Source organism: Natator depressus, chromosome 2 (assembly GCF_965152275.1).
Source record: "Natator depressus isolate rNatDep1 chromosome 2, rNatDep2.hap1, whole genome shotgun sequence".
NCBI classification, from domain to species: Eukaryota; Metazoa; Chordata; order Testudines; family Cheloniidae; genus Natator; species Natator depressus.
The window spans coordinates 170,657,229-170,671,148 of NC_134235.1; the positions used below are offsets into that span (position 1 = coordinate 170,657,229).

General features: G+C 38.9%; 1 protein-coding gene across 1 annotated transcript in view; it reads left to right on the plus strand.

Moving 5' to 3' along the window:
• Positions 1 to 13,920, plus strand: part of EGFR (epidermal growth factor receptor) — a 219,974-nt gene that overhangs the window by 194,635 nt on the left and 11,419 nt on the right. The window contains exons 20-23 of the mRNA XM_074945280.1: positions 3,651 to 3,836; positions 9,406 to 9,561; positions 10,376 to 10,451; positions 11,998 to 12,144. Of these exons, the coding sequence (XP_074801381.1) occupies positions 3,651 to 3,836; positions 9,406 to 9,561; positions 10,376 to 10,451; positions 11,998 to 12,144 (565 nt within the window). The remainder of the gene's footprint in view (positions 1 to 3,650; positions 3,837 to 9,405; positions 9,562 to 10,375; positions 10,452 to 11,997; positions 12,145 to 13,920) is intronic.

Sequence of the window (13,920 nt, forward strand, 5' to 3'; positions counted from 1 at the left end):
AGTTTATAAAAAGAAAAAAGAAAAGGAGTACTTGTGGCACCTTAGAGACTAACCAGTTTATTTGAGCATGAGCTTTCGTGAGCTACAGCTCACTTCATCGGATGCATCCGATGAAGTGAGCTGTAGCTCACGAAAGCTCATGCTCAAATAAACTGGTTAGTCTCTAAGGTGCCACAAGTACTCCTTTTCTTTTTTCTTTTTACGAATACAGACTAACACGGCTGTTACTCTGAAACCTGTTATTTAGTTTATATATCTCACAGCAAATAAGTTCAGTGCAAGTTGATAACTTAATTGGTTAATAACATAGTAAAAGCCCTTAGTCTCAGAAGTGACTGAACTATTTTAGCTGAAACTTTCAACAACAATAACAACAAAAAATCAGCCTGAGACTGACTCCCGGCCAGGAAAATTTCAGCCTAAATGGTTAAAGTTTGGCAAAATTATAAGCAACTGAAAACATGGTCTCACAATGGGGAGGTATTGAGCAACCTTAGCTATGGGCCTACAATAAAGCACTTTTGAATCCTCATTTCATCCTAGAAAAACTTTCTATTTCACATATATTTTAGTGTATAGATATGGCACATCATTTTATACATCTACTTTTGAAATACAAAAGAAAAGGTGGTTACTTTCAGGACCAATATGTCAAACAAAATGCCCGCTGATTTAAGTTGCTTTACTAAAAACTGGCTATGTATTCACAAATACCGTCCATGTATTTGCACTCTGACAGGCAGACACAAACAAAGGATGCAACCATACTATCACCCCCTGCTGTAGGAAAACCTATGGCAAAAGGAAAACTCACTGATATTCCCCCTCATGGAATATTTTTAGCCTTATTTAATAACAGAAATTAAAAGGACATTAAAAAGCTAATTGAAACTGTCATGGAGAAAATAACACAAACTTGACAAAAGCTGACTTGGACCTAATTGTACTAAATTCATGTAGAGTGAAGGAAGGGTTAATTAATAAGCCAAAATTACAGTTTCTGCATTCAGCAGATCAAGCTATTCCCATGGCAGGACAGTAACAGATTGTGGCATGTGTGCTCTTCTGAAATATCAAAGTACTGTTTTTTAAACAAAGTTCAGATATCTCCACATGATCTTTTTTTCTTTTTCCCATTGAAGTAGGACCTCTTAGCAAGCAGCTCTTGCCATTTTTAGCACTGTTTACTTCTTAGATGACTTAGTTGATGGAATTCATTCCACATTTCACAAGAAAAGAAAAGATACAAAGCGATGGAAGCAGAGAGAGAGAGAGAAATAAACAGAACTTCAAAAAGATTTTACTGAACAGCTCTCCAAGGTCACTGATCCCTTGGAGATGGTGGCTAATTAATTAGCCACTTTCCCTAAGAAGAATGGCTAGGTATTCAGCATGTAAAAAAGCATTTGTTCATATAATCCAGTTTATTCTCCAGCCACAACTCCCATTGGCTTTATTAGTGCAGGGCTAGTTCAGGAGATTTGTTACAAAATACCAAGCATAGTTGGAGCGGGTCAGAGCGTACCTCAGAGATTTCCAAGATAAATAATTGAAACAAAGGCTTGCTTTAATTTAGTAAAATATTTAAAGAGACCTGTGACTGCACAATGGTTCCATTATAAGTTCAATGGTTCTTCAAAGAGGCTATGGCCTATTTTACTTTGCAGTATCAGATTTAATAGGCAGTGTCAAATCCTGGAAGAACTCCATACTCCGTGTGGCCCATACACCCACTCCACACATTCAATTCCCAATTTCCCAGTCTTGGTCTGCTCCTTGTAGGCTGTGAAGCAGATGGGGAGTGAGAACAGCTCTGAGTTTGCAGATTTTTCATTCAGTTAAAATGAATTCAGTATGGATCTGAGACTAAACAGGAAACAGTACAAGAAACAGACTTTCTTTATTGCTGGGCTTACATGGTTTTTAAGCCCATTGGGATGAACATAATTGAGCCTCTATTCATGTGGAAACATCTTATAGAATGCGTGAGGCATTGAACCAAGAGGTATTATATAAATTAATCTGAAAACCTGTATAATTTAGTAGAGAATGACATGCTTTTCCTAGAATTTTTAAACCAGGTAGAATTTAATTGGCAGCCATCTAGAAGTCTATAGGTTAGTTTCAGTATTTTGTAGTAAGGTGGTCATTCTTTATCCAGTTCTGTAGTAATTTCCTGTGATCCTTCTGTCCAGGAACCCTTTGTAAAGGGCAGCATGAGGGTGGGTTATGTGTCAAACAAAATCCCTCAAAGCAGACCTCTCAACATTGTCACCTCAGTATCATGTAATAAATATCATGTGACAGTAACACTTATCATCCTTAGGCTGGCAATGTGAAATAACAGTGCGGTGGCAGAGGAAAATATTTCTCATGGATTTCAGATTTTTTTAACGTCTTTTCTTAAATGTGCTTTTAACAATAGCCCCCTGCCAGCCTCACAACTAGGTGACATCTGTTAAAAGCCTGTTAGATGATGATTAAACTGCTATCATACTGCATTTCTTAAACCTTTCTAAAGAGCAGAACTTTTTCTACCTCCACCACAGAAGTGTCTTGACTTTGCTTACTTATTTTGGGCTGCTATCTGTCAAGGGATGATTAGTTGGTGTCTGTCATTCCAGATGCTGATTTAAATGCTGACCTAAAAGTTCACTAGCGTGGAAAATTTCCCACTTAGTTCTGTATTAACTTTGCATCAGAAAAAGAATAACCAAAAGCAATATCCTGTCAATCAGGAATGAAAACAAGAAAAAAGATGATTCCGAACCATTAAACCTGATTTTTCCATAGGGCCTCCATTTTTGAGGGCACAACTTTATGCTCGCAGTTCATACTGGGTGTGAAAACTAGCCTGCAAAAAATGGAAGTCGCTGTTTAAAACACAGACCCACAGATGCTCTGAAGTCAGGAGTGAAGAGGGGGAGAAACCTATACTGGAAGTTAATAATTGAACGCTATAATTGGCCATTGCATACATAAAACCTTGATAGATATTTATTTTTGGCATGGTCGTGTTAATGAATGCACATGGTAGGTGAGCAGTCGCTCACACATTTTCGAAAATCAGGCCCTAAAGTTCAGTCTCATTACAAGGCTGCGCTGATGGAAGGCTGATTTCATCCTGGTTCCCAACTGTATAAAAATACATTATAAACACCTTCATATATTGCTCATGTTGCCATAACACACACACAAGCTTTACCAATCAGGGCCAAGACTTTCAAAAATGGTTGCTTAAAATTAGGCTCCTAAATCCTCATTTAGGCTGCTAAATATGTTTCCTGATCTTCAAAAATGCCAGGCACCTAGCCGCTCGCATTAAATTTGAAATGATCAAGTCCTGTTTTTGTCTCTGGAAGTTTGCACTGAACACACTGCTTGGTATACAAGAACCAGGAAAATGAGTTGCCCTGGTGCCATTTTAAATGATGTCTCAACATTCAGATTCAGGACCTCTCAGTGCAATGGGAAATATGCATTAGAGACCCAACGTTTTACAAAAAGATTCAGTAATCAGAAAAATGCCAGATGTTTGTTTGTTTGTTTGTTTGTTTGTTTGTTTTGTTTTTTACTACTGCCTCTTGCATCCTAATAGTTCTGTCATACATGAGGGACTGTTTCAGGATATCTTCTCTTTTTCTGATCAGGAAGCTTACGTGATGGCTAGCGTTGACAATCCCCATGTGTGCCGCTTGCTGGGAATCTGCCTTACTTCTACTGTCCAGCTTATCACACAGCTTATGCCTTTTGGCTGCCTCCTTGACTACATCCGAGAGCACAAGGACAACATTGGCTCCCAGTACCTTCTCAACTGGTGTGTGCAGATTGCAAAGGTAAATGAATGGCAGCACAGTCCATCCAAAACTCTGATTATATCCAGAACCAAGAGATCTGAAAGTATGTAATCAAGCTGTCTGGTAGGTCTTTGTATTTTACCCAAGGATAGAAAGACTTGTTATCCTTGATACTAAAGGTAACCACATTTTTTGTTTGTGTAGTGCTTTAGATTTTCAAACCACTGTGCAAATATTAACTGATCCTCAGAACATTCCTGCACAATGCAGGGTTATCACCACTGGACAAGTGATGAAACTTGCACAGATTGCGATTGAATGACTTGCCCAAAGGCATGCAGTGAATCAGTGGTAGTAAGAGGGATTAGAACGTGGCAGTTTTTGACTGTCAGTCCTGTGCAATACCCTGCTACTCCACCAATAATCCATAAACGGTCCATTCCAAAACGCTATTTCTGTCATGCTATGTCACAAGGGCAAATGTGATGGTAAAATCTCTTCTGTGTTGGGGATTAATGTCCTGATTTTGCTGACTGCAGAGGAATAGTGATCAAATACAGAGCCTTTTGCTACTAAAACAGCGCATTCTGATGCTGGTTGTTTATGACCGAAAGACAGTGCCACTAGGTGGTTCTTCTGTAGCTTGTGTGCAATAAGTTGGTCTACTTAGCCCAGTTCCAGTGGATGTGTATCCATATAACAAAATCACTATCACATTTGGCACAAATTGACACGTTGTCAGATTCAGCACAGAGACAAAGGAGGAAAGGCAGCATGGAGACTAAATGATACTCTCTAGTCCTTAGAAGTAATCCTCCATATTAGGGCTGTGCCACCATGGCAGAGCAGTGTAGGAGATATTGCATGGCTCGTACCTATGCTCTCCCTTTTCTTTGTATAAACAGAGGTCCTTTTCCTGCACAGTCCATGGTCTTTCCTACAAGCATGAGGTTGCTTAAAATTTTTTAATGTTCAGTGATCGTAGCCATTTGCAAGGTGTCGCATTTGAACAACCTGTTCAACTTTGTTTACATTGACATTTCTCAGAGTAGCAGCCGTGTTAGTCTGTAGTCGCAAAAAGAAAAGGAGGACTGGTGGCACCTTAGAGACTAACCAATTTATGTGAGCATGAGCTTTCGTGAGCTACAGCTCACTTCATCGGATGCATTCAGTGGAAAATACAGCGAGGAGATTTATTTTCCACTGAATGCATCCGATGAAGTGAGCTGTAGCTCACGAAAGCTCATGCTCACATAAATTGGTTAGTCTCTAAGGTGCCACTAGTGCTCCTTTTATTGACATTTCTGTAATTTGATTGAAAGCCTGGTGCTCTGACATTTTCATTTAAACTGTACGATGTCAATATGCTGCCTCTCTAGCTTTGGTGTACTCCTTGAAAAGCGTAATTAGCACAGGAGGGACAAGAGAGATGTCTGTGGATAAAAGCAGGAAGGGCTGCCCAAATTAGCAGAAGGAAAAACAATTACTTGGAGATTCCCTGTGCTTACAAAGGAGAATACCAGCAGCACGAGTAATATCTCTCTAACCAGTAGAAGCTTGCATCTGCTGTGTTAATATTTCATAGTGGGTCATTTACAGCACCGACTGTATATTCACGTACCCATTTATCGTGCATTTGTATATTGTTAACCCAGTTATTCCAAAGAATGTTGAGAAAATAGCTGCAGTTACAGTTAATATAAATATAAATATAAAATCGGTGCGTAGTAGAGCAACTCAATATTTCAGGGTGGTATAAGCATGAATTGGGACTGCACAGAGCACGCAGTGGATCACTAGCAATTAAAGTAATGTTGTTTACAAGGAAAATCATTAGCCAACAACAGTGATTGGCTCAATGTTATCATTTATTGATGGCATATGCTAAGTCATGATCTTACAGTCAGTGCTGGGATGTTCTTTAAGTAAAGTTATCTTCATAAATTATTCTGTCTCTTGTAATGCAGATTTACAGACCTGATTAAATAACTAAGTAAATAAAACTAAGCTACTGTAGCTCACGCAAAAGAAGAAAATGAGGGGTAAAACAGGTCTTGTCTTGAGGTAGCTGTGAGTAATTTTGTTGGAATCTAAGTTAGCATTTTCCTTTCTTTATAGAAGGATTTGTCCTGGGAGGAAAATAGTGGTTGAATGTCTAGAGTGGGGTAGAGGGGAGCAGAAAGATAGAAAGCTTGGGAAGCACATAACCTTTCCATCTTCTTTTTCTAAATCCTTGTGTTACAGCAGTTACTACATATGCCCATTATTAAGGTGGTGAATAGTTCCTATTATAACATCCCATTTTCAGTCACTATGTGAAGCATCCCCCTTGTGGACTGACTATTTCTATGTTCGGGCCAGTTCCAAGGTGACTTTTTTGGAAAGCTGGAGCAAAATCCCTTTCGCCATTTTAAGGTGCAGGAGGATGAAAAACTGTTCTCATTTTAAAATATCATTGCAATATGGGTCATTAGGAAGAGGTTGGTGGGGGGAGCTAAGGGGCGGGAACGATAGATGTAGTTTTTGTTATCTTTCTTAATGAGACTAACAATCTCTAAGATGCTCAGGTCCCTGTAACCCCCTGGTTGCATTATATTCATTTCTGTAATACCTATTTTTAAATTAACCTGAACACACATGGCACACTTATTATTTATCCCTGGAGACCTTGTACACATTCCAAGTTTGCCTGCTATGGTTTGCTTTTGATAAACATACTGAAGACTTCAGAGATGAATCCACAAACTATGTAGCTCCTTTTCTCTCTAAGAGTTTTGTAGTGTAATGCACACAATACAGTAAATAAACTTTATTCAGTGTATCATGCAAAGCGCCCCTGTTTCTAGTCTGTCTAATTTTAAACTGATTACAGCACCTTCCTGATTTTGCTACTTTTGGAGATTTTATCTCCTGACTACATTTCCCATCTTCCCCATCATTAATTTTTCAGGGGACAAAATTGGTCCTAAAATTGTGACATCTCATTAGTTACACTCTTCTGCGCATCTGAACTGTTACCATTCATAATTGTTAGCTTCTGTTTGATTTTCATGCCAGTTCACCCTCCAACTCAGAACAACTCCCATCTTCACAGCTACTAACTGACCATCTACCATTGTCTTTTGAGTGGTTCTTTACTAAATGCTCTTCTTAAAATCCGCATAAATAATGCTGCTAATTTCTCCTATCAACATTTTCTTTGTTACTACATCCACAAATCTTGTCCAATTTTTGGATATGATCTGCTTCTTTAAAAACCCACACTGTTGTTTTTTCTGTAAATCATAGCAAATCTGTTCATCTCTCTTAACTAACAAGCAGGAAACAAGCTCCCTTATGAACCCTTTCACGGTTTATTTTTGTTTCTCTTCCTGTGCTTTTGAAATCATTTTTTAATATATGTTACTGCTAATATATTTCATTAGTGTACAGAATGACTAGCTTTCAGATAAAAGGGTTTTGAAGACACCTTTTAAACTCAATAAATACAAAATGGGGAATAACTGGGTAGGTGGTGGTATGCTGAAAAAGGATCAGGGGGTTACAGCGGTTCACAAATTGAATATTAGTTAGCAATGTGATGCAGCTGTGAAAAAGGTGAATACCATTCCTGGGATGTTAATAGGAGTGTCATATGGGAGTCAATTGTCTGACTCTACTTGGCATGGTGAGGCCTCAGCTCGAGTACTGTGTCCAGTTCTGGATGCCGCACTTTAGGAAAGATGTGGGTAAATTGGAAAGAGTCCAGAGGAGAACAACAAAAATGATAAAAGGTTTAGAAAACGTGACCTATGAGAAAAGGTTAAAAAAAAAATCTGGGCATGTTTAGTCTTGAGGAGAGAGACTGATTGGGGGGGGACCTGATGATAGTCTTCAGATATATTAAGGACTGTTATAAAGAGTTCGATCATCAATTGTTCTTCATGTGCACTGAAGGCAGGACAAGAAGTAATGGGCTTAATCTGAAGCAAGGGAGATGTAGGTTAGATATTAAGAAAAACCTTCTAACTATAAGGATAGTTAAGCACTGCACTAACTAGGTTGTGGAATCCCCATCATTGGATGTTTTTAAGAACAGGGTTAGACAAACAGCTTCTCAAGGATGGTCTAGGTTTACTTGGCCCTGCCTCAGTGTAGGGGGCTGGACTAGATGACCTCTCAAGGTCCCTTCCTGCCCCACATTTTTATGATTCTGTATGAAGAAAAGTTGTTGAGTGGCCCTGAGAGTGTATTATAGTCCCCTGGTTTATAATAAACTCTGTAAATCCTGATCCGGCACACAGTTAAGAATGTGTTTGTATGAGCAGCCCATTGCCTTCTGTGCATAAGTATTTGAAGGATCAGGGTGTTAAGTAAATTAATTTAAGACTGATTCCTTGCCTCTCAGCTGTTTTGAACCTCTTTACCAAAACTGATTTAGCAGGATAATTCTCTTCTTCCAGACTAGATCAAATGATTTTTCCAATGTAGGCTTTTTTTATTGATAGCTCAAGACTTTTTGTTTCAAACGCTCAGTTCATTAAAATTGAAATTTATTCAATTACATTAACTTACATAGTGGCATTATGCCAGTTTGCTGGGGTGGTTTATTTTGGCAACATTAACCGCCCTTAGTACATTGAGGAAGTTTTGCTTAGAAGCTTCACTGTAAGATTTGAGGGTGGTCCCGCTTAATGGTAGGGCAAGAATGGGAGGGGGAGCTGGGGAGTGAACGACTCACCAGGTCCTTTGTCATCACATTAGTATGATCCTTTTCGTGCTGTGTGTGTAGCCTGAAAGTGCTGTCTGTATTAACTGTTCAGACAAAAACCAGAACAACAGGGAATGATTGTAGTTCCTAAAAAGGATCTTGAAAGAAGCCTAACAACCTGAATGTTTCTCTCTTTTAATGCAGTTCACACACAAAGGGGTGGAGCAGGGGGGAAGCTCCATGGTCAGAAATAGATGTTAGGTTCATGGCATAACAAAAGTAAACCAGCCCAATTAACCCTTTTATCTGCCTGAAAGAGCTGTACAATCAATATGGAGAAAGATGTCCTGTTCTTCCCAAAATTGTATAAAAAGAGCATACATAGTATGTCAAGAGTTATCTAAGCACAGGGGTTACTGAAACTGTTTCAAGGGGAATGTGCAAAAGAGCTGTCATTGAACTCAGCCATAAAAATACAGGGGTTTTTTGTTTAGTGTGTTTTCCATCATCTCTGTATGCCTGAGTATTACCAGTTACAAAACAGTGTCTGCCACAATGAGGCAGAGAATCAACTGCTTAGTGGTATAACTTGTTTTTGATTGAACTGGAAGAAGAGTCTAATGATGTATTTATAGTGTATGTGAAGTTAACCTGTAGGTATATCGACATATGTGTATTAACATGGTGGCCAAATTCTACACCAAGTCACACTGAAGTCAGTCGGGTTGCACAGAGCAGCATTTGCCCCACTGTTAGAAAGTAACATCCTGTATGTAGATTTCTTGGGCTTGATCCCAGTCAAGCTGTGCCTATTTACCCAAGCTGCAGATCTGACCCTTTATCTTCCCCTCTCCTTTACAGAGAGTGTGGGTGGTAGAGAGAGAGGTATGCCAATTGCATGTCATACATCTATTGTAGGGAATGAGCTACTTAGAAGAACGTCGCTTGGTGCACCGTGATCTGGCTGCCCGGAATGTCCTTGTGAAGACTCCTCAACATGTGAAGATCACTGACTTTGGACTGGCAAAACTGCTTGGTGCTGAGGAAAAAGAGTACCATGCAGAAGGAGGCAAAGTAAGAAGTGTCAGAGAACCATCTTTATGTGTTTCATTGGATGTAGATATTTGCACTTGCGTATGAATCTTCATTTTAAAAATGAGACAAATAGGGTGGAATTTTCAAAAGTACTCAGCATTGGCTTAATTCTGTTCCCATTGTAGCCAGTGGGAGTCCACTGACTTTAATGCAAGCAGAGTTAGCCCTGTGTAACTTCAGTGAGAACAGAGGTAGGCCGATGATGAGCCCTTTTGAAAATCTCCACCCATAATGTCTGGGAAAAGCCAAGATGAACTTAAAAAAAAAAAAAAAAAAAAAAAAAGGCAAGTCTGAATTGTCATGTAGACAACACCAAATAATGTATAGTTTATGAACAGAAAGGGAATACTATATATTTACATATGAAGAAAGGGAATATTATATATTTACAGATCTCATTCAACACTCCTCCTGTTTGAGGGACTATGCTCTAATGAGAAATTCAAGAGAAGCTGCTTGTGAATATTGCAGAGAGCATAAATGGAAACCATCTGATTTCCAGTCAGTCTGATATGAGATGTTTAAACAAAAAATCTCAAAAGTTCAACTCTTAAGAATGTTGTAAAACCAAATTATCAGAGATATTTGTACTAAAAAACAAAATATTATCCAAGTTCCCAGACTCAGTGACAAATCAAACCAATGATAACTGATCCCAGCAAATCTCAAGTTGCTTGCTGTACATCTCCGATTTTCTGCCTACGGTCAAAGTATTGGTATAAACAACACTGTTCTAACAGTATTGCTTCTAGATTTGAGGTAGGTGTCTTACGGCTTAACTGAATCTTCCTAGGTTCCTATCAAATGGATGGCTTTGGAGTCCATTTTACACCGAATCTACACCCATCAAAGTGATGTCTGGAGTTATGGTGAGTCTAAAAATATGATCGTAATGATTTTAGATGGGTGAGAACAAGTGTAAGATTTGTTACGGACACTACACAGCCAATTATTCTCCAGAAATTCAGTCAACCTTTTGTGATACTTATAACAGGTTCTTAATACCAAACTGATGGGGAGAATAAATATTTGTGATGGGCCAAATCTTGAGCTTCTTAATGAAGCAAAATTCCCATAGACTTGAGTGGTGAATGGGAGTGTGGTAGCGCGCAAGCACTGCGAGAGAGCTCTCCCAGCGCTCCTGGTAATCCACCTCCATGAGGGGATTACCTCTGAGCTCTGGGAGCCTGTCCACACTAGCGCTTTAAAGCGCTCAGACTTGCTGCACTCAAGGGGTGTGATTTTTCACCTCCCTTAGCCAGCCAGTTAGAGCGCTATAAAATGTAAGTGCAGACAAGCCCTAAGTAGAGTTCACGGTATTCCATAGGGAATACATTTAAAAGGTAGAAAGACTCATAGCCTTTGAACTAAAACATATACAATTGCAATTGAATAGGTAAAAGATTCATTTCCCGGAAAATAGCAAGTTTAAGGTAGGCTGAATTTTGGGCTTGAATGCCCATTACATTGGCCCATAGGTGTTTGAATCAACATTTGATTCTAAAGGAAATTGTGTAATATGGCCATTTAAAACTCCATAAAGTCAAGTTGTTAGGACACCAATCTCCTTTATGTAGGAATATACACTAATTTGTTGTTTTACTGAGATCATACCAGAGAATTCATTGTGTACACGCTTCCTAGAGTAAGACAACCTCTAATTTAGGAGAGTTAGGAAGAAATTTTCCTTGGGAGCAGGTAATTTCATAATTGCTTTTGCACTGTTTCTTTCACCTTTCTGTGAAGTGACTGGAAATAGACTAAAAAGACCATGGGTCTGATCACGTATGGAAATTCCTATGTTCCTATTAATCCACTTAAATACATTTTCTTCACATCCAAAATCCTATTTTAGGGCCCATGCAAATGGACAGCATGATTTAACAGCTACAGCCTGGAATAGGTGATGTGCTGAAGTTAATTTAGAAAGCCTTCAAAGAGAGGAGATAATATTTTACCTCCAGAGAGATTATTTAAAACAATAACAAAACTTTAATTAAAAACAACAACAACCCACTTTGTGGGTTGGAATCCGTAATTAGCAACTTAATGCCTTTCTGTTGTGAGGAGGTGAAGTCATGAAGTAGAGTTGAACACTGAGGTTTTACCTTCTGTAAAACCCTAGGAAGAGGCCTGATTATTTCAATTTGTTTTGTTAACTTGGACCTCATTAAAATAGCTACATCTGTAAGATGGAACATTTTCTTCCTCCGTGAACAGTTGGCAAGTGAATAAACAATGATGACCCCTTTAGTGAGCCTTAGCAGCTCTAAAACAAAGGTTAATGCCTCCACTCTATCTCTTATACATGCTGTTCCTAAGCCAAACAGACCAGGTTTGCTGTGCTTTGGGAACATCATGAATCCTTGCTGACCTGATGAGACTCTAACATTGTCCCTTTGTCCTACTCTTCAGGTGTCACAGTTTGGGAATTAATGACATTTGGATCAAAACCGTATGATGGGATCCCAGCCAGTGAGATTTCATCTGTCTTGGAGAAGGGCGAGCGTTTGCCTCAGCCTCCTATCTGTACTATTGATGTCTATATGATCATGGTCAAATGTGAGTTCAGTTCTTGTACATGTCCATGTAGTTCATATTAGTAAGAAGGAAAATGGTTCTAGTTATGGAACATTTGTATGCTATGCTGTATTCCTGAGATTCGGAAAACATGCCTATGTGCTATATGAGAAGAGTAACATCACTATGGTATGGTTCAGACATCTCATGCTTCAGACAAGACAGCAGGTTTTTCTTTAACTACAGTTCAGAGTCCAGATTCTCATTTCTCATCATTGTGGCGGTGAGTATGGTATAAAAACCTAAATTACACCAATGTAAGTCCAGACTAACAATGGAGTTACTCCAGAATTACTCCAGTGTTGCTGAGGTCAGAATATAGCCCCAGGTTTCCAATTTTGCACACTGAATCATCAGTCCTGACTTCTCTTATTTAATTAAAATGAAATGAAAACACAAGAACAAACATACACAATAGGAAAAAATGTCTGAGAATGCAATCACAGTATTAGTGGCTGCACATGAAGACTTTGAGCCAGGATCCTGAGCTTCATAAGTGGTCTGACCCCCAATTTTTTATGACTTATACTCAGACGCAGTCATTACAATAAATGAACGGAGCTAGCAGATTTGGTAAAGCAAGTTTCTGTGGCATTGGTTCCATGTCCTTATTACTGTAAGTACATTAGAGGACATTCACAAGCAGCCCACTAGGTGGCATTTAAACACTTTCTTAGATAAAATGTACTAAGTCCTCAAAGAGGTTAAACTTTTCTTTGACTCAAAGAATTTACTTCTACTAATGCTATGGTTTTAGGAGTCTCTGAATACATACTTCTTACTACTAATAATAACAATAAATCACTCATCCAAAAAGGGTCAGCCTGCTAAAATGAGATATCGACAGATCTAATGGACAAACCAGCTGATTTCACAAATAGCTAGCTGATTTCACAACCTCCCTTTGTGTATGGCAATGAAGCATTTATACACCTGCCATGCAGACAAAGCACTGACCATGATACTTCACTGGAAATCACAATATTTCCTGATTTAGTGTAGTTCTAGAAATATTAAGCAGCAAGTTAAGACTGGTCTGTGGTTGAATACTGACAGAGATTCTACTCAGTGCAGGGGTGGGGGGAGGAGGAGGGGAGAGGAAGGCAATAATAACAGAAAATGTGGAAAGAGCAGAGGTGCTTAATGACTTCTTTGTTTCGGTTTTCACCAAGAAGGTTGGCGGCGATTGGACGTCTAACATAGTGAATGTCAGTGAAAATGAGGTAGGATCAGAGGCTAAAAAAGGAAAAGAATAAGTTTAAAAATTACTTTGACAAGTTAGATGTCTTCAAGTCACCAGGACCTGATGAAATGCATCCTAGAATACTCAAGGAGCTATCTGAGCCATTAGCGATTATCTTTGAAAAGTCATGGAAGACAGGAGAGATTCCAGACCACTGGAAAAGGGCAAATATATTGCCCATCTATAAAAAGGGAAATAAGGACAACCTGAGGAATTACAGATCAGCCTGCTTAACTTCCGTACCCAGAAAGATAATGGAGCAAATAATTAAGCAATCAATTTGCAAACATCTAGAAGATAATAAGGTGATAAGGAACAGTCAGCATGGATTTGTCAAGAACAAATCATGTCAAACCAACCTGATATCTTTCTTTGACAGGATAACAAGCCTTGTGGATAGGGGGGAAGGGGTAGACATGGTATATCTTGACTTTAGTAAAGCTTTTGATACTATCTTGCATGAGCTTCTCATAAACAAACAAGGGATGGAGTTACCATAAGGTGGGTACAAAACT